The 27,275-nt window shown below is 40.4% G+C and overlaps 1 protein-coding gene across 1 annotated transcript; it reads left to right on the top strand.

Moving 5' to 3' along the window:
* Nucleotides 1–943: 943 nt before the first annotated feature.
* hells.L (helicase, lymphoid specific L homeolog) lies at nt 944–26,771 on the top strand. Its single transcript, NM_001092973.1, is given in 22 exon segments — nt 944–1,028; nt 5,317–5,438; nt 5,803–5,925; nt 6,693–6,749; nt 13,201–13,237; nt 13,400–13,461; nt 14,258–14,299; nt 14,688–14,912; nt 15,492–15,674; nt 15,858–16,001; nt 16,092–16,288; nt 16,377–16,473; nt 16,619–16,780; nt 16,875–17,029; nt 17,987–18,125; nt 18,859–18,942; nt 19,019–19,138; nt 19,218–19,334; nt 19,828–19,987; nt 22,158–22,254; nt 23,410–23,486; nt 26,366–26,771. Coding segments are annotated over 22 exon segments (2,517 nt in total). The 5' UTR covers nt 944–997; the 3' UTR covers nt 26,452–26,771.
* Nucleotides 26,772–27,275: the final 504 nt, after the last annotated feature.

Below are 27,275 nucleotides of genomic sequence, written 5' to 3' on the forward strand. Positions count from 1 at the left end.
TTTTCTTCGACTTTAAAAAACTTAGAAAACTGCTCTAGAAGGTCCCCATAGGCTAACATAGCACTTCGGCAGGTTTAATTTGGCAAAGTATTGAAGTCAAAGTTTTTTTAAAGAGACAGTACTTCGATTATCAAATGATTTTACTTCGAATCGAATTTTGAAGTCGTAGTATCCTATTCGATGGTAGAAGTATCCAAAAAATTACTTTGAATGTGTGAAAATTCCCTTGAATTCACTTCGACCCTTGATAAATCTACCCCTTGATGTGCTCTAGGAAACAGGCCAAACCCCTGCCAATACCAGTCTGCACAGACCCATGTAACTTTCCAGTACTGACAAAGAATATGCACACTTCTGCATTATGACAAAATATTTATTTTGGTCATATAGTTGCTATATTTCACCCAATAAATCAGTGCAACCTCCTAAATCAGGCCTTTGTGTCCTTTAGTCGTAAAAAATAATGCCCCAGCTTTTATATAAAACGAGCCTCTTATCATATAATTGTGGGGAAAAACACTAAAAGAATACGAATCAGCAGCCTCTCCCCGCATTGGGCAGAATCTCCAGATGCCACAGACTTCACAGAGGTAATGCAGCACCAATCTTACTAAACTAGCCTTTAAATATTACAACACTGCTCCTTCCGCTAAACAAAAGCGTCACATCACAAACGAGGCGCCCTAACGATGAAGCTAAAGCTAGTCCCGGCTTCCGCAATAACTAAATGAGGAAAACTATCTACACTTCCGCTAACTCGCTGGAAACCATCAATCTAACGCATGCGCAAAAGAAAAAGAAAAAAAAAATCTCGCGCCAATTCCCCATCTACCAGGGGCGGAGCAAAGCATCACCATCGGAGGCGGAGCATCTTCAAAGCATGGGGCGTGGCTACGCTGTTGTGTAAGAGAACGCGCGAATTGTGGAGAAAAGTTTGGCGCGAGTGTAGCCTGGAGCAGTGGATTCTGAACGCCGCGTGTCATTTGCAATTTATAAGATGCCTGTGGGACAGAGCTCGGCCGAACAGGGTAAAAAGCCATTGCATGTTGTTCTTTAGCGGGGTTTCTTTTAGTCGTTATTTGATATGATATGGAACTAGACTTCCCAGAGAGGTCTCTGTTGTTGTCTGGGTATACTAGTAATTATGTTTTGTTCCATGAATGAATTACGTTCCTTGTTGTTGTGTAATAATAACTTTTACGTAAGAATTGTCCCCATTGTGTGACTGCCACCCACAGCAGGGCTGCCTTTGACTTTGACAGAGTGGGGATTTGGTTGGTGCACCAGTCAGTGCCTGGCAATGGAAGGTACTGTCAGTTTCCCAGCTGCCCCCAGTCATGTGACTTATGGTCTGATAAACTTCAGTCACTCTTTTTCTGCATCTGCACACACAGGGTTAAGACTGGTGCTGGCACAATAAATTAAAACAAAAATAAAGGTTAGAAGGCACCAGATGGTAAGTTGTAGGTAAAGCTGTCTTCTAATGTGTCTGGGGCAGGCAAGATGTTTTTAGCACATCAGCAGTGCCCTTGCTATGATGTTAATGCACCCAGGCTGCCAATGGGTGACAATTCACCATTGCACTTTCATCTCCACTGAAGGGTTGCTGTTGAAGGGCAATGGCATGTAGAGTGTTTGGACCTCTGCAGTAGATTAAATTTCAGTTCCCACTTGTCACTACTGCTAATGTTCTATAACGAGCAGGGATGGGCGAATTTGACCCGTTTCGTTTCGCCAAAAATTCGCCGCCGGCGAAATGTCGCAGATGCCCATTAACGTCTATGGGCGTCAAAAAAAATTTGTCGCACATCTCCATACAAGTCTATGGGCGTCATTTTTTCGGCGAAACGAGGCGAAAAAATTCGCCCATCCCTAATAATGAGTGACCAGCCTGACAGGTGACACGTACAGAGCAGGGACAGGCAACCACTACAAAAATGTGAGCTTTTTGATACCCTGTTCCACCTGTCACTGCTGGGTGGCGTGCAGAAGACTATGATGTACCTAATGCTAATGGCAGATGTGGTGGTGGTTGTTGTTTCTATGCCAGTGCTGGGCATTCTGTCCCATTGTGCATTTGTCGGCTGAAATTCATCCTGTGTGTGCAGTGGCAATTGGATACCATTGAAGTCACTGACCGGAGGCAAGGATAGTACTGGCAATTTCTCCAGAGAAGATATTTGTGGGTTACTCCCCAGATAAAAATAGTATGGATACAATTAGGGGTGCACCTAATCACTGTTTTGGATTCGGCTGAACCCCTGGATACTTCACAAAAGATTCGGCCGAATACCAAGCTGGGAAGTGGGAGAACATTTTTTATTTCCTTGTTTCATGTGACAAAGTCACAAGAATCCCGAACCGAATCCTGGATTTGTTGCATCCCTAGATGCAATAATACTAATATCTTAGATTCAGACAATGGTCTGTGCAAAATAAAATTTGAGTCACACCACTGGGTGTCACTGTGAAGCAAAGTATTATAATCTTTTCTGCGCCACGCAATCCAATTCAAGGATCCAGAAGGCTTCCCTCCTTAGTAAAATATTTTCATAATTCCCACCTCTTGCCCTGCTGGGAATATGTTCAATTGCCATGCATCTAAATGTTGCTGGGCTGTGGGTTTTTTTTTTTTGCCAGCCTTTTCTGGATCAAATGTTGCCCTAATGCTGGATCTATGCATTGCTATTCTTTCTTTCAACTGCCTTGTGGTCTTGCAGGAATATATTAGCAGGCTTCTATATTGCGGCAAGACCACAAGGAATTTGAATTATGAATTCCCAGACTGAAGAAAAAAAGATTCAAATAATTTTATATTGTGTTATTAAAGTTCATTTGGCTTGACTAATGTGATAAAATAGGATTTTGAATATTTTTTTGGGGTAACGGGTCCCCTTAAAATGGTAAACTTCTCTATAGTTAAAAGGGCAGTATTATATGAATGTAACAATTGTATGAATTTGTTCGCTGTAAGTGGAAACAAAAGTTACAGCAATATAAACAGATTTCCTTTTGTTTTTATGCAACATTGCAATGTATCTGTCATTTTTGGAAACAAAGTAAACAATATATCATTATTTTATGGAGATTGTCTGGATATACACTGGAGCAACATGGTTTCATAATGACACTGAGATTAGTGGTGAGATTAATGAAATGCTCACATTTGGGGGCAGATTTACCTAGGGTCGAATATCGAGGGTTAATTAACCCTCGATATTCAACTGCCGAATTGAAATCCTTCGACTTCGAATATCTAAGTCGAAGGTTTTAGCGCTATTCCTACGATCGAAGGAATAACCATTTGATCGAACAATTAAATCCTTCGAATCGAACGATTCGAAGGATTTTAATCCATCGATCGAAGGATATTCCTTCGATCAGAAAACTGTTAGGAAGCCTATGGGGACCTTCCCCATAGGCTAACATTGGCCTAGGTAGGTTTTAGGTGGCGAACTAGGGGGTCGAAGAATTTTTTAAAGACAGTACTTTGACTATCGAATAGTCGAACGATTTTTAGTTCGAATTGTTCGATTCGAAGTAGCCAATTCGATGTTCGAAGTAGCCATATTCGACCATTCGAAATTCGTAGTATTTTTTCTTCTATTCCTTCACTCGAGCTAAGTAAATGGGCCCCCTAGTATAGTTTGCTTCACAGCAGCACCCAGTGGTGTAACTCTTAACATATTTTTTTTACACAGACCATTGTTTGTATTAATTATGTTTGGTTGAAATTGTCATTTTTTGGCGCCTTTTTGAAATGAGGGTATAAAAATGTTACTTTCGTTTTTATCCTTGATAAAGGCCCTAATGTGGGCCGAAACATTGGATGTTTAAATAAAGATTTCCACCCGTTTGAAGAAATTGGAGTCCGTTCTGAATAATCGAGCACTTTTGGAAAGATAGATAGATAGATAGATAAATAGATATATTGGTAGAAACAATAGAATTCTACTGCAGGTATATCCAAATCTTCTGCCGCTATCAGTCCGCTTGTCTCCCACCTTACATGCACAGAATATTGTTTGATTAAATGTTCCTATGGTATTATCTGTGCATGCATGTAATACCTTAGGACTTTGTCTTGACTACAGTGGTTTATATAACTGCTGGTTAATTTGGCTGCCCTGAGGGAATATGCTTTTCATGGGTGCGTACTGTTAAAAAAGGGATTATTAATTAGTGACTTTTCAAACCTGTGGAGAAGCAAGATGTTATTTAAACTGCATGATTTATAGTATTGGTGGTTTTATAAATATTTGTTAGTTTCTATAAAACTGCATAAAATGAACATTATTAGCATTTAGCTGTTTCTTTTTTAACAATGGTCCTAGTCATTTTGAAAGATGTGTAATTCCCAGCACCTTTGCCAACTTTAGATTCAAAAATACATGACGGTAAAACTGTTAAGTATATCTAAATGCAAAAACACAAGAAGCATCTATTGTGAAACTTTCCCTGCATATATTGTGCACACAACGGCAGAATAATGCAACAGAAGTGTGCTTATCACAGCAATTTGATGATGATGATAATCAGCGGGGGGGTGGCAGATAACAAATTGTTGGGAGTGATTAGCACACTTCTGTTGCATTTAATCTGCTGTGTAATGTGTGTACATGTTTCATGATCAAAGTCAACCTGTAACCAGGAATAATAATTTTAAAAAGTGAAAGGGATATTATTATTCCTGCTTACTGGTTGACTTCTATTTTAGATCATTTAAAAGGGCAGTAGGATAAGACTTTACTTCCCCCTTATTTTTTTGTATAAAAGCAATAATTAAGGTCTTCCATGAATGAGGCTCTTATGGGCAGTGTTCTCCTTATAATGGTTTTTCATAATTTGTGGTAACAAAGAAGAATGCCGGAAGTCACACATTGGTAACTTTCAAACACTTGCACTTTATATTGTAAAACATTTAATCTGGGCCCTAATATTGAGTAAGGCATTGTACTGTAGTGAATAGTTATTTATGCAAGGGGGACTTCAAAATGTTTCCCTTTACACTGCTCTCTTGTGAGATTCGCTGCGAAAATGACGCCCATAGGTTGAATAAAATAGTTGCATGACAAAATTTGTTGCGCCGCTTCATGCTTCAAAAAAAGTTGTTCATAGAATACAATGCATTTTGGCAAATTTTTGCCATTTTGCAAATTTTAACGGGTCAAATTCGCCCATCGCTACTCACTTGTTCACTTGGTGGGCTGTCTTGTTTCTGGTACGAGAACTAATGAACACCGCAATGTGCACAGTTGCAAATAAAACCATTTCTCTGTATTGGAATGACTGCATTAATGATTGTAATTTATGTAGTGTCACCTGCACCCAAAATGGAACCATCTGATGATGACCCAATAATAACCGAATCCATGATCAAAGAAGAGGAAAAACTGGAAAAGGCTGCGGAGGTGGAGGAGAGAAAGATGATTGAGAAGGTAAATCCTTTTTCATAAGCTGTAGGGCTTTTTAAATATATTGCACAAGAGCTATGAATATCCTGTAAATTATATCCTTATAAACTGCCCTTAGAAATTACATTGCTAAGCACCAATTATAACCAATGCCACCTGTCACATGACCCGCTGAAGCTTGTCTATTACAATAATTTTCCCCCCAATTGAGGATGTTATCAGGCACCTGATTTCCATGACCTGTATAAAAGCTCTGAAAACATTGTTTTTATATGATCATGGAACTCCTTGTGACTTTTTTTTATTATTGTTAAATTAAAGTATGTGTACATTATGGCTTTTTTATTTAAAATTTTTAATATTTTATTTGCCTCTTTTGTGCTTACAGGCTCGTATGTCTTGGGAAAGGGATTCTAATGAGATGCGCTATAAAAGACTTCAGCACTTGCTTGAAAAAAGCAACATTTACTCCAAGTTCCTTTTGACAAAAATGGAACAGCAACAACTTGAGGTATGTTTTGAGTTTGATATTAAAACATCTCCTTTAAGATAATGCCTGTGGCACACCAGGTTTCTGCTCCAGTTGTAAATAAATTGACCCTTTGCTGAGCACTGCTGGAGCAACAAGTGGACCCAAATCAGCAGCATTTTCTGATTTGTATAATGCTTGATTTGAGTGCTACTGGCACCACTGTTGAAAAGTCAACTTACAAGTAGGATGCATACTACAAATACCAGTCCCACCCACCTATAGCTTGATGATCTCTTCTCCATGAGAAATCCTATTCTCCGTATATTCAGAACAGAAAACGCAACATCCTCAAAACTCTAGTAATGTAGTTGTACACAAGGGAGCTACAGTTTATGTTCAAGTGACCTGCTAATCCTTTATGTAACACAATAAAGCATGCAAACTTGTTTGTGTTTGAATGATGAGCATTCATAGTGGATGAGAAATATTTTTTTTTTCTTTTTTATAATTTTTCTAGTTGTCCCCTGTGATAACAGTTTTTGATGTGACTCAGAGGGTTCCCTAATTGCAGATTAGTAAAAAAAAATACTGGCTTATTCACTATTTCCTTGCAGGAATATGATAATGGAAATTTTAAGGGGGCTTGATTTTAAGCATGCAGTACAAAGGGAATACAAGGAAAAAGACTCTCAGACTTTTAGTTTGTATTGTCTATTCTTGTTCTAGTTTCCATTTGCCACTTTATAGAACTGTGCAATTTATTGACCAATACATTTTTATTTATTTGCACCTATGCATATTTCCAGGAAATGAGGAGGAAAGAGAAACTTGAAAAGAAGCAGAAACGGGTTCAACCAGTGAAGGTGAGGTTTCTATTTTACTGGTCAGAATAGTTTTAAATTAGCAGCTATAATGCAATAATATTCAAAATGGCTGTTGGGGAGCTAATGAAATACATTTTAAGATGCAATAAAGACAGTCACATTTAAATAACCTTTAGTTGAATGTACTTGAGGATATTTTGAGCTTTGCATTATTTTTTTGCAGATTGCCTTTAATTCTGCCTTTTTCCAACCTTAAATACATTTCTCTGTCGTCTTAGGGGGACACAGGGAACCATGGGGTTAAGCTCCATCCTCCAGGAGGCAGGACACTTGAATATTAATTAATTCAGGGGCGTGCCCTTCAGGCTTTACCCCCTACACTGTACCTTCCTATTCAGTTTTTTAAGTGTCCTGCTCCCGGGAGGTTGGACCGACGCGTGATTCCACGTTCAGCCCATGGCTGATACCCGGGGTGAGGCCTGAAAGCAGGGTTACCTGTCTTTACATAGGAAGCCCCCTACGAGGTGAAACGCACCGGGGTCACTCTCTAGCTGTTGCTATATCGACCACCCAGACGTTGCCTGCGCTGACTGATTCAGGGCAGAAGGTTTGGCCGGTGTGGGGGTAAGTGGCACATTGTCTGTGTTATGCAGTAACGTTGCCTAATAATTTTGGGGCTACCCCCCCTCCTGGGGGCTACCCCCCCCTCTCCTGGGGGCTAACCCCCACCCCCCCCCCCCTCCCTGCTCTCTCCCTCTCCAGCGCCAGCTCTACCTTCTATCGGCTCCTTCTGGTGTCTCCTGTCCCTACCTTTCCTGCCTTCAGGGTCTGGCCGGTGTTTGCGCTTCCATTGCGCATTCTGGTGGTGACTCTGGAGGGAGGTGGATGGAGGGAGGCTCCTTTGCGGCTGAGGGTTCCGTCTCTCAGCGCAATGAAGTGGAACGCAATGCGTTCCACTTTCTCTGCTGCCGGCCGCCATTTTCTTTTGGCGCGAAGCGAGCGTTTGTGCGCATGCGCGCACGGTTTGGAACGCAACTTGCGTTCCAGCGGCCATTTTGGAACGGAGATCCGAAGGGAGAGCAGCAGGCAGCTATCAGAACTGGCTAAAAGACTAGCGGTTACTTCAGGCAGTACCCCTTTCTCTCTACCTTACTATACTATGGCAGAAGGTAGGTCAGTGGGACTGTTCACAAGGGCAGGGGGGAAGGGGCCCTCAACAGAACAGGTGAGATACCTTGCTTGTTCAAAATGCCAGAAAAAGTTTCCAGGGGGCCAGGGTGAGCCGCTGTGTGGGTCCTGCTCCTTGGGGCAGGGGGAAACTACTGCTCCTGGTGGTCTTTCAGCTGCTTCAGCTGTGACTACTCCACAAATTGTACCTCAGGATTTAGACTCTGGAGCTGCAGCAGAGCCACCTCCCCCTCTATGGGCTGTACAATTGTCTCAATCTCTGGCATCATTACAAGGGTTGCCTGCCATCGCAGATAACCTAGGAAAGGCTCTGGTTAAGCTTAGCCATAGGACTGGTGGCAAGCGTAGACGTGTGGACGACGCAAGAGGGGACACTGTCAACCCTGCTGTGTCTGACGAATCTTCTCCTGAGCTACACTCTTCTCACTCTGAAGGTGAGGTTGGATCTTCTGACTATTCATCTGCAGATGAGGAAGAACATCAGGATGAAGGAAAGGATCGTGACAGTTTTCAAGATGTAGACGGGATTATTAAGGGGGTCCTTGAGGTTCTTAATATATCTCAGAAGCCCAAACATACAGGAGATGCATCTAGTCTATTCAAGAGACAACATAAGTCGTCAGTCTGTTTCCCAGAACATGAACAACTTCAAGGTTTGGTTCAGAATGAGTGGAATTCACCTGAACACAAGTTTCAGGCAACTAAAAAATTCTCTAAATCATATCCTTTTCCGAAAGAACTAGTTGATACTTGGTCTAACCCACCATCAGTTGATGCACCAGTGTCTAGACTGTCAAAGTCCACCACATTACCAGTTACCGACGCAGCAGCATTCAAGGACCCCTCAGACAGAAGACTAGAAGGGTTTCTACGTGCAATTTACACGTCTGCAGGGTCGGCGCTACGCCCTTGCCTGGCTTCAGCGTGGGTGTCCAGAGCCATACAGGCATGGTCTGAATCGCTTGTCAAGGACATTCTAGACGGGGTTCCTCGACAGGAGTTGTTATCATCGGCACAGACTATTGCTGAGGCATCTAGTTATCTTTGTGACACCACACTTGATACTTCACAAATTACTGCCCGTACTTCAGCCTTGTCCGTAGCAGCACGCAGAACGTTATGGCTAAAAAATTGGTCTGCGGACCTTAGTTCCAAAAAGTCGCTCACTTCTCTACCTTTCAAGGGACATCGTCTGTTTGGAGAAGAGCTAGAGAAAATCATCTCCCAGGCGACGGGGGGGAAGAGTACTTTTCTCCCACAGACCAGAGGCAGAGCACCCACCTCAAATAGGAGGGGGAAATTTTTTCGTGGCCAAAGTGGCAGATTTTCAAGGCGAAACAGTTCTCCACAACGGTCCCACTTTCGGGCTAAAGTCGGTGAGAAAAGCCGGCCCTCCTGGAAAACCAACAGGCCTCACAATAAACCCTCAGGGGAGAAGCCCGCCTCAGCCTGACGGGGCACCACCTCCGGAATCGTTGGAATGGATAGGGGGCAAACTACTTCGATTCCGGGAGGAATGGATAAAGCATTCTACGGATGCATGGGTCAAAGAAATAGTGACAGAAGGATATCATTTAGATTTCACAAGCATACCACCCGGAAGATTTCTCATGTCCAGAGTTCCTCACTGTTCTGGCCCAAGCCTTTCTAGATTGTATAGACAAGTTGGAGCGATCCGGGGTAATCAGTCCAGTACCAACCACAGAGAGATTCTCCGGTTTTTACTCGAACCTATTTACAGTACCAAAGAGGGATGGGTCTCTCAGACCAGTGCTCGACCTCAAGGGTCTCAACAAATTCATTCGGTCAGTGCGGTTCAAGATGGAGACGTTGAGATCAGTCATTCGAGGAATGGAACAGGGGCAACTTATGATGTCCCTGGATATAAGGGACGCATACCTACATGTGCCAATTTGGCCCCCCCATCACCGCTACCTACGCTTTGCTTTCAAGAACAAACACTATCAATTCGTTGCACTCCCGTTCGGACTGTCGTCCGCTCCCAGGGTTTTCACCAAGTTGATGGCGGTAACAGCTGCAACGTTGAGACTGCAGGGGATATCTGTGACCCCCCTACCTGGACGACCTCCTGCTAAAGGCCAGTTCAGAAACAAGGGCCAAGGAGGACCTCAGCCGAGCAGTTCGGCTACTCCAGAGCTTCGGATGGACCATCAACTGGTCGAAGTCCAGCCCAGATCCCAGTCACAAAATGATATTCCTAGGCCTGGAATTCGATACGATCACACAAACTGTAAGCTTACCCAGGGACAAACAGTCCAGGATCAGAGATCAAGTTCGATATCTTCTATCCAGTCAAAGCACAACAGTACACAAGGTGATGCAAGTACTGGGAACAATGGTTTCGGCCATCGAGGCAGTTCCATTTGCGCAAATACATCTTCGACCTCTCCAAGCCAGCATTCTAGCGACGTGCAAAGGGGGACCTCTATCCCGCTCCATGTCATTGTCTCAACAGACAAGGGCGGATCTACAGTGGTGGATGAGATCGGAGAATCTAGCCGGAGGTCAATCGTGGGCAACACCGGACTGGGTTGTGATATCAACAGACGCCAGCCTCCAGGGCTGGGGGGCAACATGGGACAAGCAGTCTGCTCAAGGGCTATGGTCTCCAGAGGAAGCCAAACTACCAATAAATATTCTGGAGCTGAGAGCGGTAAAGTTGGCTCTAGTCCAGTGGACAGATCGACTCCGAGCAAAGCCGATACGCGTCCAAAGCGACAATGCTACGACAGTAGCGTACATAAATCGTCAAGGAGGGACGCGAAGTCGAGCGGCCCTGGCAGAAGCAAGACAGATTCTTCTCTGGGCAGAAAACAACTCGGTAAAATTATCTGCAATACACATTCCGGGAGTGTCCAACACAAAGGCGGACTTTCTCAGTCGGAATCAGCTGGATCCAGGAGAATGGGAACTGCATCCAGTGGCATTCAATCAGCTGACGGACCAGTGGGGAACTCCCAGCATAGACTTAATGGCATCCAGAAACAATCGAAAAGTAACAAGATTCTTTGCCCGCCACAGAGATCCGTTAGCAGTGGGGGTGGATGCCATGACTCAGCGCTGGCAATTCGATCTAGCATACGTCTTCCCACCGCTTCCAATGCTGCCAAGGGTTCTCAAAAAGATAAAGCAATCTCAGTCGATAGTAATTGTAGTGGCACCGTATTGGCCTCGGAGAACCTGGTTCACCGACCTGCAGGAGATGTCAATAGAGCAGCCGATACGGCTAGACGGCAGACCAGATCTCCTCCAGCAGGGACCCATATTGCACCACAACCCAGGACTCTTCGCTTTGACGGGATGGCTATTGAAAGGTCTGTCTGGCGAAGCCAAGGGCTAGATGAAGAAGTCATACTCACTATGTTAAGAGCTCGAAAGGCCTCATCTTCTAAATCATACCACAGAGTTTGGCAGTCTTACTTCAATTGGTGCAAGGAGTCTCATTTTCCCTTCCTTGAATTGCAATTACCACGGATTCTTTCATTTCTACAAAGAGGATTACAATTAGGCCTTAAGCTCAGCTCGCTCAAGGTCCAGGTGTCAGCCTTGTCAATCCTGTTTCAATCTCGCCTTGCGAATGAAGACTTGATACGCACGTTTCTGCAAGGAGTGGCCCATATCGTGCCACCATTCCGTACACCGGTGGCTGGCTGGGATCTCAATTTAGTGTTGGAAGCCCTGCTGGATCCACCATTCGAACCACTATCTTCTGTTTCAGATACATGGATCACCTATAAGGTAGTGTTCCTTGTGGCAATATCATCGACCAGACGGGTATCTGAACTTAGTGCCTTATCGTGTGCTCCTCCTTACCTCATATTCCATAAGGATAAAGCCGTTCTTCGTACGGTTCCAACCTTTCTACCCAAGGTAGTTTCCGACTTTCATGTGAACCAAGAAATTGTTGTTCCTTCTCTATGTCCAGAACCCAAGAATGATAAGGAACGCAGACTTCATAATCTGGATGTGGTCAGAGCCTTACGATGGTATGTGGACAGATCTAAATCTTTCCGAAAATCGCAGGCCCTGTTTGTTATACCATCGGGCCCTCGTCGGGGCCAGGCAGCCTCAAAAGTGACAATATCAAGATGGATCAGAGAATCAATCAAACAAGCATACTCTGCGAAGGGAAGATCAGCACCTGAAGGACTTAGGGCTCACTCTACCAGAGCGGTGGGAGCCTCCTGGGCGTGGCGAAACTCTGCTTCCTTGGAGCAGATCTGTAAGGCGGCTACCTGGTCTTCTGTTCATACTTTCTCCAAATTTTACAAAGTTGACACCTTTTCCTCAGCCGAGGCTTCTCTCGGGCGTAAGGTGTTGCATTCAGTACTTAAATAATTCTGCAGTACTCATTGTATATAATTATAGCTCGTTCCCACCCTGCTGTTTTGGGACTGCTTTGTTAAGTCCCCATGGTTCCCTGTGTCCCCCTAAGACGACAGAGAAAACAGGATTTTTTGATACTTACCGTTAAATCTGTTTCTCTGTAGTCATAAGGGGGACACAGGGCTTCCCGCCCTTGTCGAGCTATTGACCTTTGGTCTAGTTTTGTTCAGTTTCACTGTTTACTTTCTGCCTGTGATTTATTCAGTGATTACGTTCGCAGCTTTGGGACAAACTGAATAGGAAGGTACAGTGTAGGGGGTAAAGCCTGAAGGGCACGCCCCTGAATTAATTAATATTCAAGTGTCCTGCCTCCTGGAGGATGGAGCTTAACCCCATGGTTCCCTGTGTCCCCCTTATGACTACAGAGAAACAGATTTAACGGTAAGTATCAAAAAATCCTGTTATTTACTTTCCTGTAGTCAAGACCAGACAGCATCTTAATCCTGACTGAGTATATTTTTTTGTGTAATGTTTGTTTTTTTGTTTTTTTTTTCTTTTTTTTTTTTGCTACTTTTTGAGGCCCTTCTCATTTTCATCTCCATCCTTTATAAGACCACTGCCTGTTTGCAGGGATATGTAGTATACTTACCCCAATCTTTAAACTCAGACAAATTATCTCTGAATGCTAATGTGATCCTAAATGTAGTTTTAGGTTGAACTGCCACTTCAATTTATAAATTAATATGTACATCATTATTTCCTTTTTATTGTCCATTTAATGAAAACAACTAGAGCTCTGATCAGAATATCACAAATACCTGTCAAGCAACATATTTATATGGAGTGAAAGAATGACTGGCCCACTGTTCTCTTGCCTATCTTGTACTTGGCTTCCTTCATAGGGATTTCTTTTGTTTGAAATATATCACTGCAATTTATTTATTTTTTGTTTCAGATGCAAAACCAAAGTTCTGCAAACGAAGATCAAACAGGTACACCTGGGCTTGGAAACGGGGCTTTATTTTCATAGTTATCAATCTTTGTTTTTTACTCTATTTATAAATGCAAATAACCATACTCTGAAAATTATACAGTTGCTATCTCGCCCCAACCCCCCAGTTTGAGTGTTTAACCCGCCAAACCTCAATTTTCAGGTGGTAGAAAGAAAAGGCAAAGAGAAGAAAACTACAATATTTCAGATGTTATGTCCAAGGAGGTATGTTGATATATATTTTTGGCTACTATAGTTTTTTTGGCTACAAATATCTATACACAGCGCTTAGTCACTCTTAAGTTTTAGAAAACATTCATGACTCAAAAAAATTGGTTAAAGCAATGACTTAACATAGAGAGCAACCTTTACTAGTAGCATAACTCATCTGTGCCTCTGGTCATAGAAAACCGGATAAGCCTGGTAAAAAGGATAATCTTCCTTTTGATACTGGCAAATTTGGTGATTGATTTTTGAACTCCTTTCAAAGGTAGTAGAAGGGAAGGTGTGTACCTTCTCATTAGGGTCATCTGATGATGCCTCTAAATTTGCAGATCAAAGGTAATGATAAACCAGATGTGTTCTCATTTGATTGCAAGGGCTTCTTAATTGTTTACTGAAACTGTCTCCTAAAAGTGTTGTACTTTGGCAAAAAGTGGCTTCAGATTGACAATGCAATTTTTTTAGATCATTTTATATGACCCCTGGTCTGCTCAATGGTTACATAGCATGACACAATCATCACTCAGTAAGTTGTAAAACATGAGTGGCTAAAAATGCCAAATTTTATATGCTAAACTGCTGTGGTTGCCTTGGGCTGATATAGAAGCCCAAAACAATGTACAACACTTCTAGTCTACTACTTTAGTTCTCCTTTAAGCTGCAGGGAATTTCTGATCCTGAAATCTTGTCAATGCATATTTTATTTCTGTTTGATTTGTTTCATTTATGCACTGATTTCTGCCTTGTTATATAGGCTTGCTTTGTGAAGCAACTAACTGATTCGTATATATTTTTTTAGGAAATTTTGTCTGTGTCAAAGAAGAGCAAGCTGGAACACGAGGTATGTATCTGCATGCATGTACTCTGGGTGATGTTCTAAAATATTTTAAAGTCGCAAAATACAGATGGTGTATTCAGATAAAAGCACAGCTGCTTATGTCCTTTTGATGGACAGAAAGTATTCGACCAATCTAGATTTAAAGCAAACCACTGGGCCATTGTACTAGGTTCTCTGGGTTTTCTTATGAGATGAACTACATTTTGGGATGCCATATTTAATTGCCGCTGGGGTGGGCTCAACAGGACAGCAAATCAAGTTTCTTTGTATGTATTTTTGAAGGATGTTCAATAAATTCCATCAGATTTGTAAACATGGATTATATACAGTTTAATGCTAATGTTTGGGCACTTGTTATGAGATTGTTTACTACATTTTTTTTTTTTTGAAGGATGAAAACTACTCCAACAAATTAACAAGTGAAGAAATCGAAAAAAATGGGGATTCCAACAGCACTATAAAAGATAGACTATCACAGACTGTAAGGAATAATGCAAAACAGTTGCTTGATCCAGAAAGGAAAGTCAATGGGCAGCCAGTTCCGTTTCAACAGCCAAAGTATTTCACTGGCGGAGTCATGCGGTGGTACCAGATCGAAGGAATGGAATGGCTCAGAGTATGTATGTCTTTAGCTTGTGTGTGTTCTCCCTATCACATCAATATAGTATGTAACCCTGTCCATAAATTGGATGTAATTAGATCATTAAAAAGGTATCAGAAGTTGTCTAAACAAATGAAGAGAATTACTGTTTTATCAGTTAAATGCTTCTCTTCTCTCATTTTGCTTAAACAAGTTAATTACTCAACACCCCCCCCCCCGGATAGTGCATTATTCCAGAAAGTGCCCCTGGACAGCATGCTCACTTATTTATTTTAGTAGGTGGGTCTTTTCTTATTGGATGGGATTAGTTCTCCTTTAATGCCATTGAGTTATGTTTTATATATTTATACATGTAATGCTCCTTGTCCAACCTCCCTCTATCTGAAATTATCTAAAGACTTGTACACAAGGGGGTCACTATCAAATCCTGGTAAAATGTGCGTTACGGGTTAAAAACATTAGTTTTCCATCTAAAATTTGAAGAATATGCTAAAATTGGCAGTTTTTCCATAGCTTAAAAAATGAATTGTTAGGGTGTACACAACACCTTAAGGAACTAACAGGCAATTCACCATGTCTTGTCTCTGTCTGCAGATGCTATGGGAGAATGGTATCAATGGCATATTGGCTGATGAGATGGGCCTAGGAAAAACAGTCCAGTGCATTGCTACTATATCCATGATGGTTGAAAGAGGAGTTCCAGGACCATTCTTTGTTTGTGGACCCTTATCCACCCTCCCTAACTGGGTGTCTGAATTTAAACGGTTTTCTCCAGAGGTAATCCTTTGATATACTCATTGGTGGTAATTTAGTTTAGGTTAGAGATCTCTGCTAGACTATACAAGAAACTCCTTTTTATATTTAAGCGTTGCAGAATTCAAATTTATATTAGGATTTCGTGAAACCAAAAGGTTGAATGTGTTATTCTCTGTAAACCATTTTTTGTTTTTTCCCTTTAAGATTCCTGTTCTTTTGTATCATGGAAATGCCCAGGATAGGCGTCGGCTGGCAAGGAAGATTAATAAACGTGAAGGATCTTTGCAACTTTTTCCAGTCGTAATAACCTCATTTGAGATCGCCATGAGGGATCGTCCGGTTCTACAGGTACAGTTGTAGTAGGATTTGGGCCAGATTGGACTCCATGGTTTTTGTATTGTTGAAACTTACATAATAAGACCCGGTTTTGTTTTTTAGCATAATGCCTGGAAATATATGATTTTGGATGAGGGGCACAGGATTAAAAACATGAACTGCCGTCTCATACAAGAGCTGAAACTGTTTCGTTCAGACAACAAACTGCTCCTCACTGGAACACCTCTACAGAATAATTTATCAGAACTCTGGTCTCTACTAAACTTTCTACTACCAGACGTGTTTGATGATTTAAGAAGGTATGGTGCAGAATGCAGTTGATTTGAATTGTTTGTATTGATATTATTTGTGCATAACTTCACCAACTCTTTTTTTTTTTATTTGTAGCTTTGAATCCTGGTTTGACATAAGTGGAATATCGCAAAATGCTGCAGATATTGTAGCCAATGAACGTGAGCAGAATATCTTGCATATGTTGCATCAGGTAAATTTTATTAGCTGCTATGTAATTGAGTTTAAAAAGTCTAACTTTCTCCGTGCTGGGCTTACCCACACTATGACCCTAGGTTGAAAGGACTCTGCCTCAATATATAATTATATATACATTTTTTTTATTTATTTTTTTTAAGATTTTGACACCATTTCTATTGAGACGACTAAAATGTGATGTCACGCTGGAAGTTCCACCCAAGCGGGAAGTTATCGTGTATGCACCCCTAACAAAAAAACAAGAAACTTTCTACACTGCTATTGTAAATAAAACCATTGAGAAAATGCTTGGACAAGAAAAGGTGAATAGTGTGTATACATGAGCTTATACGTGTAATGTAGATCACCTTATACTTTACTTTATTTTAATGTGAATATTTCATAACCTTGCTTTAGGACTGTGAAGAAATCCTTTCATCACCTGCTGTGGGAAGAGCAAAAAGACGCAGCCGCAGAGCTGTCAATTACAGTGAACTAGATAAGGATACCCCAAATGACCTTGAGAAACTAATAAATCAACTTATTAAACAGCAAGAGGTGGAAAAAGAAAGGTATTTTGTCTCTCAAATTTCCAGTGTCTGGTTCAGTAGTAAATAGTTGCCAGAGAAATAAACACAACAATCGTACACATCACCTTACATGCGGTCGTGACTAAATCTATCTAATACAATATCAGTCTAACCAGCAACTATTCTTTTAGGAGACTGGGGTCTCCACTGGGTTAATGCCAACATTTTGTCTGCTTATGATGCTTGCTATACTACACACTAACTAGGCACAGATCTATGTTCAGTTGCAGATGGGGTAAAAAAAAATTCTGTATGGGCTGCCTGTGAGGTGTTTAAAGACGATTTATATTCTCTTCTGCCAGCTTCCTTTTCCTAAACAGTTGAAGGCATCCTCTATATCAGGGCTGATATATCTGCTAACTTTGAGTGGAAACCAAGAGAGCAAAGCAGGAAGTAGTGTTCTGTACGGTTATGTTAGACATCCAGTCACTCCAGTCTTTATACATTACATTATTGGCTAACTATATTAGAAACATTTTTTTATTTTGCACAGCCTATCTAGTTAAACAGTTATTTTCACACTGAACTGTTCCTGTAATATGACTTAACTTTTTTCAAATGAGTGATAAGTGATGTCCCTGCAGTGAGCACCAATCATTTGGTCTTTTGGTGTGCTACCACAATTAATATGTACATGGTGTGGTGGCAACATGGGTGTGGTTTAAAAATAGGTAGTGGTCCACACTGGCTTCCATCATTGGCCCTCTACCATGAAGGCCAGAAAAATTCCGGCCCTCAGTACCACAGACGTTGGGACAGCACTGCTCTATTATGGGAACTGTTGTTCAGTAGAATCCAGGTATTACTTGGGAAAAGAATATGCATTCTTTATTTTCCCCTCCCATATTAACAAACGTCTCACTGGCTTTAGTTGGGTATGTTGTTTATTCTGGTCTGTTCTAAGTGCTATTTATTTATTTTTTTCCCCACTTTTTTTAGGCCTTCAACTAAAGTGCACCTTCCATCAGATTCACAAGTAAATCTTAAAATGCGGAACATTATGATGCTTTTGAGAAAATGCTGTAATCATCCATATCTGATTGAATACCCTCTAGATCCATTAACTCAGAATTTTAAGGTAATTTTAAGCACTTCTTTTGTATTGTTTAATTATGTCTGATAATACACTTTAGCAAGTAATTAACTTAATGTCTGTATGTGTCAATCCACATAATTTAACACCATGGTGCTGGAAGCACATGTTGATGATCATATATTATAAATAGGTGATAGTGATTGAATAACGGGATATATTTACTAATTTGCAAATTATAAACTGCTGGATTACATTTACAAAGGGATGCATATCATAGTAAACTATATAGATACAAAATGTAAATAGTTTTTGAAGGAATTGTGTAGGAAGTTATTTGAACAGTAACATGAAGTTATGCCAACACTTCTGGATTGCAGTTCATACTGAGATTAAAGGACTATGAAGCTTCATTTGTCTTGTAATCTTCTGTTCTGACTACCCTAGTGACCTGATTACCAACATAATTAAGGCAAAGCACACGGACATTGACTTTTTTTAGTTGGACAGCTGCTCACAAAAGTAATTTGTCAGTAGCCGGCAATTGAAATCTGGAAAGAGTCGAGGCTGATTGAAAAGCTGCTTAGAATTGGCCTTTAACTTATAGGTGAACCACCCCTTTGATACTACGTCTGGGGAATATAGAGCTGCTGTGTGCCCCTCCATTTCTAAGGCTTAGAGATGCTTTCATAAAATGTCTTTGCCTAGATAATTTTTTGGAAATACGTCCTCTGCCTTAAAATGATTCACTGATTTAAATCTCACTATTGCTTATTAGATTGATGAAGAACTGGTAAATAGTTCAGGAAAATTCCTTCTACTGGATCGGCTGCTGCCTGAAATGAAAAAGAGAGGTCATAAGGTATGTATAATATAGATATTGATAATGATGGGTCTAAAAACCAAAAAAAGTTTCTTATATATTCACTTGTTCGTAGGTCTTGATATTTTCCCAGATGACTATGATGTTGGACATATTAATGGACTACTGCTATTACAAAAAATTCAACTTCTGCAGGCTAGATGGTTCCATGTCGTATACAGATAGAGAGGAAAATGTAAGTAATGTTATCACACCTATCCCTAGTATTTTCTGATATAATGAACTATCCATAACATCATTTTACTTTGTTACAGATGCGGAGTTTTAACACAGACCCTGATGTTTTCATCTTCCTGGTCAGCACTCGTGCTGGGGGGCTGGGAATCAATCTTACAGCAGCTGATACAGTCATAATTTATGATAGTGATTGGGTAAGTATTATTCCCAGTAAAATGAATCCTAATACAAGCCTGTGTTGAATGGGTTGTTGGATACATACGGCTTGTATAGGTAGAGCACATGCTGTACTGTAACATCTGATTCATTCATATTATTGAATAGTGTGGTGTCTTTACTCGTTTCTTATATTGCACGACTGTGTGCGGTGCAGGTATGGAAACCTGTTAAACCAGAAAATCTCCAAATTAAGGAAGGCCATAATCTGTAGAGTGCATGTTAAGCAAATAAGTCTGAATTTTAATAATGTTTAAATATTTTTCTCTGTAATAATAACAGTACATTGACCTTGAAGGAAACTAAGCTGTATGAATCCATATTGATGGCAAACCAATCCTATTGGGTTTATTTAAGGTTTAATTTTTAGTAGATCCTCTCTCATAAAACCACAGGTACCAAGCATTACAGATAGCAGATCCTATACCTGCCCTAGAAATACCAACCACTTGTTTTTACTTTCTGTGCCAGAATCCCCAGGCTGACCTACAAGCACAGGACAGATGTCACAGGATTGGTCAGACAAGACCAGTTGTGGTTTATCGGTTAGTCACTGCAAACACGATTGACCAAAAGATAGTGGAGCGAGCCGCAGCCAAAAGAAAACTGGAGAAGTTGGTCATTCACAAAAGTGAGTTGTCTTTAGAAGTATAATATAGAATGGGAGGCCTGTGTAATTCTTCGCAGTGATATATAATTCCTGTCGTGGGGTGCCATTTCTGGGTTGCCTTTTGATCTATGCTGTGCCGCATGTTTGGAAAAAAATTGTTAGACTGAAGGCGTGGTTCAGTTTTTATTTGCGGTTGTTTAGGTATTCAGCGGCTCTCCATTTTGCAATTTCAGCTATCCTATTGCTAGGGTCCAAATAACCATAGCAACCATGCATTGATCTGAATGAATATTCACGTGAGGTCCTGAATAGAAAAAGTAATAAAAAGTAGCAATACATTTGTAGCCTTACAGAGCATTTTGTTTTTTGACAGGGTCAATGACCCCCATTTGAAAGATGAAGTCAATTGATAAACTAGAAAAAAAGATAAAATGAAGGCCAATTAAAATTATTATAGTTTTTGCTGATAGTTCTGCTGTAAGTAATTGTTGGTTTAAGTTCCTAAACCTGATTGTTTTGCCAACCTGACTTTCCATCTCTGCCTGTCAGTTTCTAATGTTAAGACTATACTGCTGCACAAATATGGCAGCCCCCTCATAGAGGAACATGGGGGTAAGAAAGGTAGTGTAAAAGCATCAGGCGAATACTTTTTTGGCAAAATTATAAATGGCATTCAATGATGTTTGGATGTATCTTGTGTTAGTATCTCTTTAAGACCAATTGTCTCTGCTTCCGTCCAGTGAAGCTATATGATTCAGTCCAAGTAATTGTCAGAAAAGGGCAAATGCAGTATTACTTCTGCAAATTCAGGGTGCTTGAAAAAGAGCTGTTCCTCGAAACATGTAGTGTGGAAATAAAGCACCCTGAATTTGCTCAATTAATACTGCGTTTGACCTTTTCTGACAATTAATTTGGCTCAGTCCAAGTAATTGTCAGAAAAGGGCAAACACTATTAATTCTGCAAAGTCAGTCTGCTTGAAAAAAAAACTGTTGCTCGAAACGTGTGGAAATAAAGCACCCTGCAGTTGCAGAATTAGTACAGTTTGAACTTTTTTTTACAATTACTTGGTTTGAGCCAATTAGAATTAGCCAATCTCTAACATACTAAAAGATGAACCACACCTTTAAAAGTTGATGGTGTTGATCGTAACTCTTCCCTTATTGCTGAAATAGCCTCAGACCTCTTAGCAGCATTGCAATAAAGGAATATTTCAGGTAAAAGTTATTAATGCCATTTAACCTGCAAAATTGGATTCCATGAAGAGTTTTATATCTAGAACACTGCCAGAAAGCAGTCCAGGACTGCTGAACTTGAAAATACACTTCACAACACAGGATACAATTTGCTGCAAATTTGTGTAGTGTATTTCACTTAACTTTACTATTTTATATGTGAAGCATAAGAGACCTCCTCTGATTGGCCACTTTTTGATATAACGTTCTGTGGATCACTTTTTTGAAACTTTCTTCTGTAGGTTGGAATACATTGAAAGCTTTGCAGGTGGAGGGGTTGGTCCAGGCCACAAACTTGAATGAAAGGGAATAAGAGAAGCTCAACTAAAACATACATATAAACCGTTTTACCAATTATATAGTAAGGGCAGTGGGGGGGCACCTTCTATAAACCAGAGAAACAAAAAATGGTGTGCAGCGAAAGAACAGATTATCAACCAAAAAGAATAGAATGACCCATTACCGCTGCACCCCTCCGTTCTGTATGTCTGACCACATTTTATAGTCCCATTAAAATATAAATTTTAATGATCAAATTAAGTGTATGTCCCTGAAAAGTGAAGTTTAAAAGTACAGGTTAGATGAGGTCTCTCCATGAAAGCTCAACACAGGTATGGGTGCTACATATATCTCCACTCACTGGTTTTCGTGAAAATTTCAGCCAAAAGTTAAGACGTTCTGTGGCAAATTCTTGTACACTTCCAATTTCAACCATCACCCCGTCCCAGGAGTCCATTCCTTTGCCTGACCAAAGCTTAAAAAGAAAACATGTTTTGGGGCAATGCTTTAAATCAAAAGCACATTTGTTTTATTGGTTTTAACTAAAGGTCACTACACTGAGGCCTGAACTTTTGTGTGTTTAATGTTGTTGCATGAGTTTATTTAGCAATTATACATCTACTTTATGTAGAATAGCTCTCATGAAATAAGCTTGACTGTACCTGGCTTCCTTTCACAGATAAATTCAAGGGTGGTCAAACAGGCATAAATCAGTCAAAGAGCTGTTTAGACCCGCAGGAACTTCTGGAGTTACTACAGTCACGGGATTATGAAAGGTGAGCTGAATACTGTTGCCCAGTGAAGCCCTGTTTGGGGGTTTCAATCCTAAAATACAGTTCAACTACTCTTCTCTTTCTTGCTGAATTGTGGTTTAATCCAAATACTCTTTACCTGGAGATGTCGGCTACTTACGTTACATCCCCCTGCGTTTTAATTGGTGCTGTTGTGCTGCACACAAAGTTTTCTGCATTTGGGGAGCTTACCCCCTTTATTATATCGCCAACCGTATAAATGTTTTCGGGGTGTACACCCTCCCTTCATTGGCTGTTGTGCTGCACCGCTATATGTATTTTCCCAAGTTGTCCTTTGTTCTATAAAAAATTGTTCATGACTATAGAGAATGAAATGTAATTGCCCTGCTAATTTACTGCTTTAGCATCATGACGGGTTTCAGTAGGATTTCCTGTTCGTGTAATGTGTTTTTTACCCACCAGTGTCCTTTATTATCGTGTGACCACAGCCAGATGAACATTTAGGGCCTTTTTAGCATTCAGGCTTCAACATATAAAATATTATTGGTGTGAAGAAGTTGGCATATTAAGCATTTAGTGTTGAACTACACCACGAAATAGATTCAACACTTAGGGGCATTTATCAAGGGTCGAATTTCGAATTGAAAAAACTTAGAAATTCTAATTCAGAAAGACCAACCGAAATTTAAGTTTTTGTTTTTTTAATAGGTCCGTTTTCGGCCGAATTCAAATCGTGCAAATCAAAGGAATAGCGCATTCGATTCAATTCTAAGTTTTTCCCCAAAAAAACTTTGATTTTTCAAAGTCCACCAATTGACTCCAAATAGGTTCTAGGAGGTCTCCCATAGGCTAAAACAGCAATTTGGCAGGTTTTAGATGGCAAATGGTCGAGATTGAAATTTTAATGAGACAGTACATGATAAATTTCGAATTTTTTTTCGTATCGAATTTGGACTATTCCCTAGTCGAACTACATAAAAAATAGCTCAAAACTTTAATTTTTTTCATTCGAAAATTCACCTAGACCTTTGATAAATCTGTCCCTTAACTGTGTGTACTTGGGAGCTTCTTACATCAGTTGTAAGCAACAACTGTTTTGTTTAAACCAGATAAGATTATATATAATCCATTAGGTATTCCTAATCCTAATGCATTTTATCCCTTCTGTTTCTTTTACAGAGAAGTAAAAGGGTCAAGTGAAAAGGTGATTAGTGATAAAGATCTGGAAATGTTACTAGACAGAAGTGATCTTGTTGGTAAGTGTCCTTGGAAGAATTTTGAATAGGCTTGTGTTGGCAACACTAAAGGAGGAGCACTATTTGCCATTGCAAACACACAGGAACCAGGCAGACACTGGTTTAAAGGGATACTGTCACCACATCAGTTAATAGTGCTGCTACAGTAGAATATTGCACTGAAATCTTTCTCAAAAGCACAGATTTTTTTTATGTACTTTTAAAATTTGACACGGGGTTAGACATATTGTTTCCCAGCTGCCCCCAGTCATGTGACTTGTGCTCTGATAAACTTCATTCCCTCTTTACTGCTGTACTGCAAGTTGGAGTGATATCATCCCCTCCCTACCCCCCAGCAGCCTAACAGAACAATGGGAGTATAAGCAGAGGTACCTAATTTTACCTCAAAAAACTGGGAAAGCTTATTGACTTGAGTATAAGCCTAGGTTGAGAAATGCATTTTAGGACATCTTCAGTAGAACACGCTCCTACTCACTGATCCGGCTGCAGTCACCCCTCTGTGCTGTCCACACTTGCTGTTGTAATCTCCCCCCTCGTCCTCCCTCCTCAGCCCTGTTTGCGGGAGGTGGGGGGCTTCATTACACAGTGCAGGGTCGAGCAGCACCCTCAGTAGCCCCAGGATCCCAATGTGCTGCACAGTCCGGACTCCTTTTCATGCCTGTTCAAAGAAGCGCAAGTAGCAAGTGAAGAATCTGAAGCCGCGTCCCAGTAACGATTGTAATGTAATGGTTGTTCTGTGACATTTCCGGAAGTGACGTCACAACCCAGAAGTTCGGCTGGAAGACCAGGAAGAGGAGTACGGCAGCGTGAGTTAGAGGCGAGTTCTTCCCTAGCAGAGCGCACGCAGGAGCATGTGTTCTGCTGAAGATGTCCTGAAGCGCAGCCATTCGCATCTGACTCGAGTATAAGCCGCATTTTGGGTGCTTAAAAACTCTGCTTATACAAGAGTATATGCGGTAACCAGATATCCAGATAGCAGATAACAGCTCCCTGGTAGATGTAAGAACAGCACTCGGTAGTAAAATCCAGGTCCCACTGCGACACATTCAGTTACATTGAGTAGGAGAAACAACAGCCTGGCAGAAAGCAGTTCCATCCCAGGCAAAATGACCAGGCAAAATGACCTGAGATGGCTGCCTACACACCAATATTACAACTTAAAAAAAAACAAAAAACACTTGGTTCAGGAATGATATTTTATATTGTAGCGTGAATTATTTGCAGTGTAATTTAGAAATAAAAACTACACCATAAAAAATCATGTCGGAATCCCTTTAATGAAAACAAATTTGATTGGAAGATATTGATAGACTAAAGCACACATTTCCCCAAGGTTTCATTGTCATGCAAGCATTTTATGCTAGACCTAGTATTTTTATTTTGTACAGTTTGAGGGGTAGGTGCCTGTCCCTTCTAAATGTGTTTTCTTACATACTGCAGCCTAAACAATGTCTCTAGGCCTATGAGAATCCTTTGTGAAAAGTAAAACCATGTTTTTGAAGTTTATTTGTAGGCCAGTTACTGTTTCGACTGAGCCTAGAATTTTGCAGTGCCTATATAACTGTTTCATATCGACATTTCATACCTACGAGGTTTTTTATGGTAAATGTGTAGGTTGTTGTGAGCAATCAGAACTTTGCTTTTGTCATTCTAATGCAGTGGTTCCCAAATTGTGGGGCTTCCCTCCATAGGTGACGTAGCCTGAGAACCAGTTAGGGTAATATGTAAAGGAATACTTTCTTTTAACTGTATTAGATATGGCTGAAACTATAGCAGTGTAACCTTGAAATGTTGTAACGGTGACACAACAAGGTATTAATAGGTCAGCACCTATCCTTTCCAATCCGCTTCAATCTGGTGCAAGTGCAACAGTTTATACCTCCAACTTGTTCACCGAATTATCTATCATTGACCGCACCATTCACAGGTTTCATTTCTTTAAAATGCCTTTATTGAGACATGGGCTCTGACCCAGACAATCGGCAATGTGTCAGACCGACATTGTTTTGTTTTGTTAAGGCTTAAAGGAGAAGGAAAGGTTAAAACTAAGTAAGCCTTATCAGAAAGATCCATCTAAATATACCAGTAAACCCCCAAAGTAATGCTGCTCGGAGTCCCCTGTCAAAAGAAACACTGCATTTCTTTCCTTCTATTGTGTACACATGGGCTTCTGTATCAGACTTCCTGCCTTCAGCTTAAACCTCATTGCCCTGGGCAAGAGCATGCTCAGTTTGCTCCTCTTCCCCCCTCCCTTCTCTACTGTAATCTGAGCCCAGAGGAGGGAGAGACTCAGACAGGAAGTGATGTCACACCACGTTAATACTGCAGCTCCTATCCTAAACAAACAAGAGTTTCTAGCGCTTTTAACTCAGGTATGGTAAAACATTCTACAGAATAAATATAGCATTCTAGCTTGCACTATTGCAGCTAATCTATTGGCAATAAAATGAGTCCATAGCTTTCCTTCTCCTTTAATTGTACCAAACCCAGGGTTTTTTAACATCTTACCCAGGGGACTTTTTTATGATCTAAACCAATACATTGGGGTTAAATATGTCTTGCTAAGGTAAGCTATTGCAATTAAAATGAAGGGCATATCACTTTATTAAGAGAGTCATGGAGACTGTGAACAGTATTGGGAACCATTACTTGGCCCTCTTTAATGCATGGTATTGTTAGTTCTATAACAAAGGCTATAGCACACATGGCTGTGTGCTTTACCAAACTTTTTTTCCCCTTTTTTTTTTTTTTTTTCTCCTTAAGCAGTTGTGTATTGGAAGTGTTTATGTGCTTTGCAAGTGTTTATGTGCTTTGCACTGTTGTATTTCAAATGTTGAGTTCCGTAACATTTTTTAATTATCTCTCCATTCCTCCTCCAGCGCAAATGAAAAACAACGTCTTACTACAAAATGCAAAACAAGGGGTGTTCAAAGTTGTCGACAGCACAGAAGTCACTGTGTCGTGAAAATCCTTCGCCCTCGGCTGAACAAAACTGGGGTGCAACTAGATTTAGAATTAGGACTGTGGAAAGCTCTAGTTCTTTTAATATGTGCAAATGGCTTTATAATACTGTAATTGTCCTGCCTGATGACTTCAACACCCTTTTCCTGCTTACATTGCTGCACTTTGTTACTTGAATTAAAATGACATTTGCATCTTCCTGTGGAAAGTTTGCAAAAGTCTTTTATCGTAGTCGTGTTTTTTTTTTTTTTTCTTGTACTGTTTTTTTTAGCATTTGATTGTTGGAACTTGTCTTTACATAAATAAAAGTGATTTAATACATTTCGTTTGTGTTCTGATCTTTGAATATTCAATAGAGATCTCTCACCCTGTTACAATCATGATATGAAAGGCAGCATCATCTAGCCCCTTAACACTGCTAAGAAAAGGGGCATAAAATAGACCCCATAACTGTACTTGAAAGTCATTGTAATAGGATGTATTTTAGAGGCAGCTAAAAGGGTTTGTTCACCTTTGAGTTAACTTTAAGTATGATAATCTAGTGATATTAAGCTATTATTTAGCAGCTCTCCAGTTTGCAGTTTTAGCAATCTGGTTGCTAGGGTCCAAATTAAAAAGATAAAGACCAGTTGCTTAGAATTGGCTAGTCTATAACATGCTAAACTTCAAGGTGAAACACCCCTTTAGGTTTGTTGTGGAACTGCATATGGTGGACTTTGGCATAATGTACATGTGATTTGAATTATCCTTTTAGAATTTGAACCTAGAAATCCTGCAGATCATGCACTTCACACAGATCCGTTACTTGGTTCAGAATCCAACCAAAGA

The sequence above is a fragment of the Xenopus laevis genome, chromosome 7L (genome assembly GCF_017654675.1).
Source record: "Xenopus laevis strain J_2021 chromosome 7L, Xenopus_laevis_v10.1, whole genome shotgun sequence".
Taxonomy (NCBI): Eukaryota; Metazoa; Chordata; class Amphibia; order Anura; family Pipidae; genus Xenopus; species Xenopus laevis.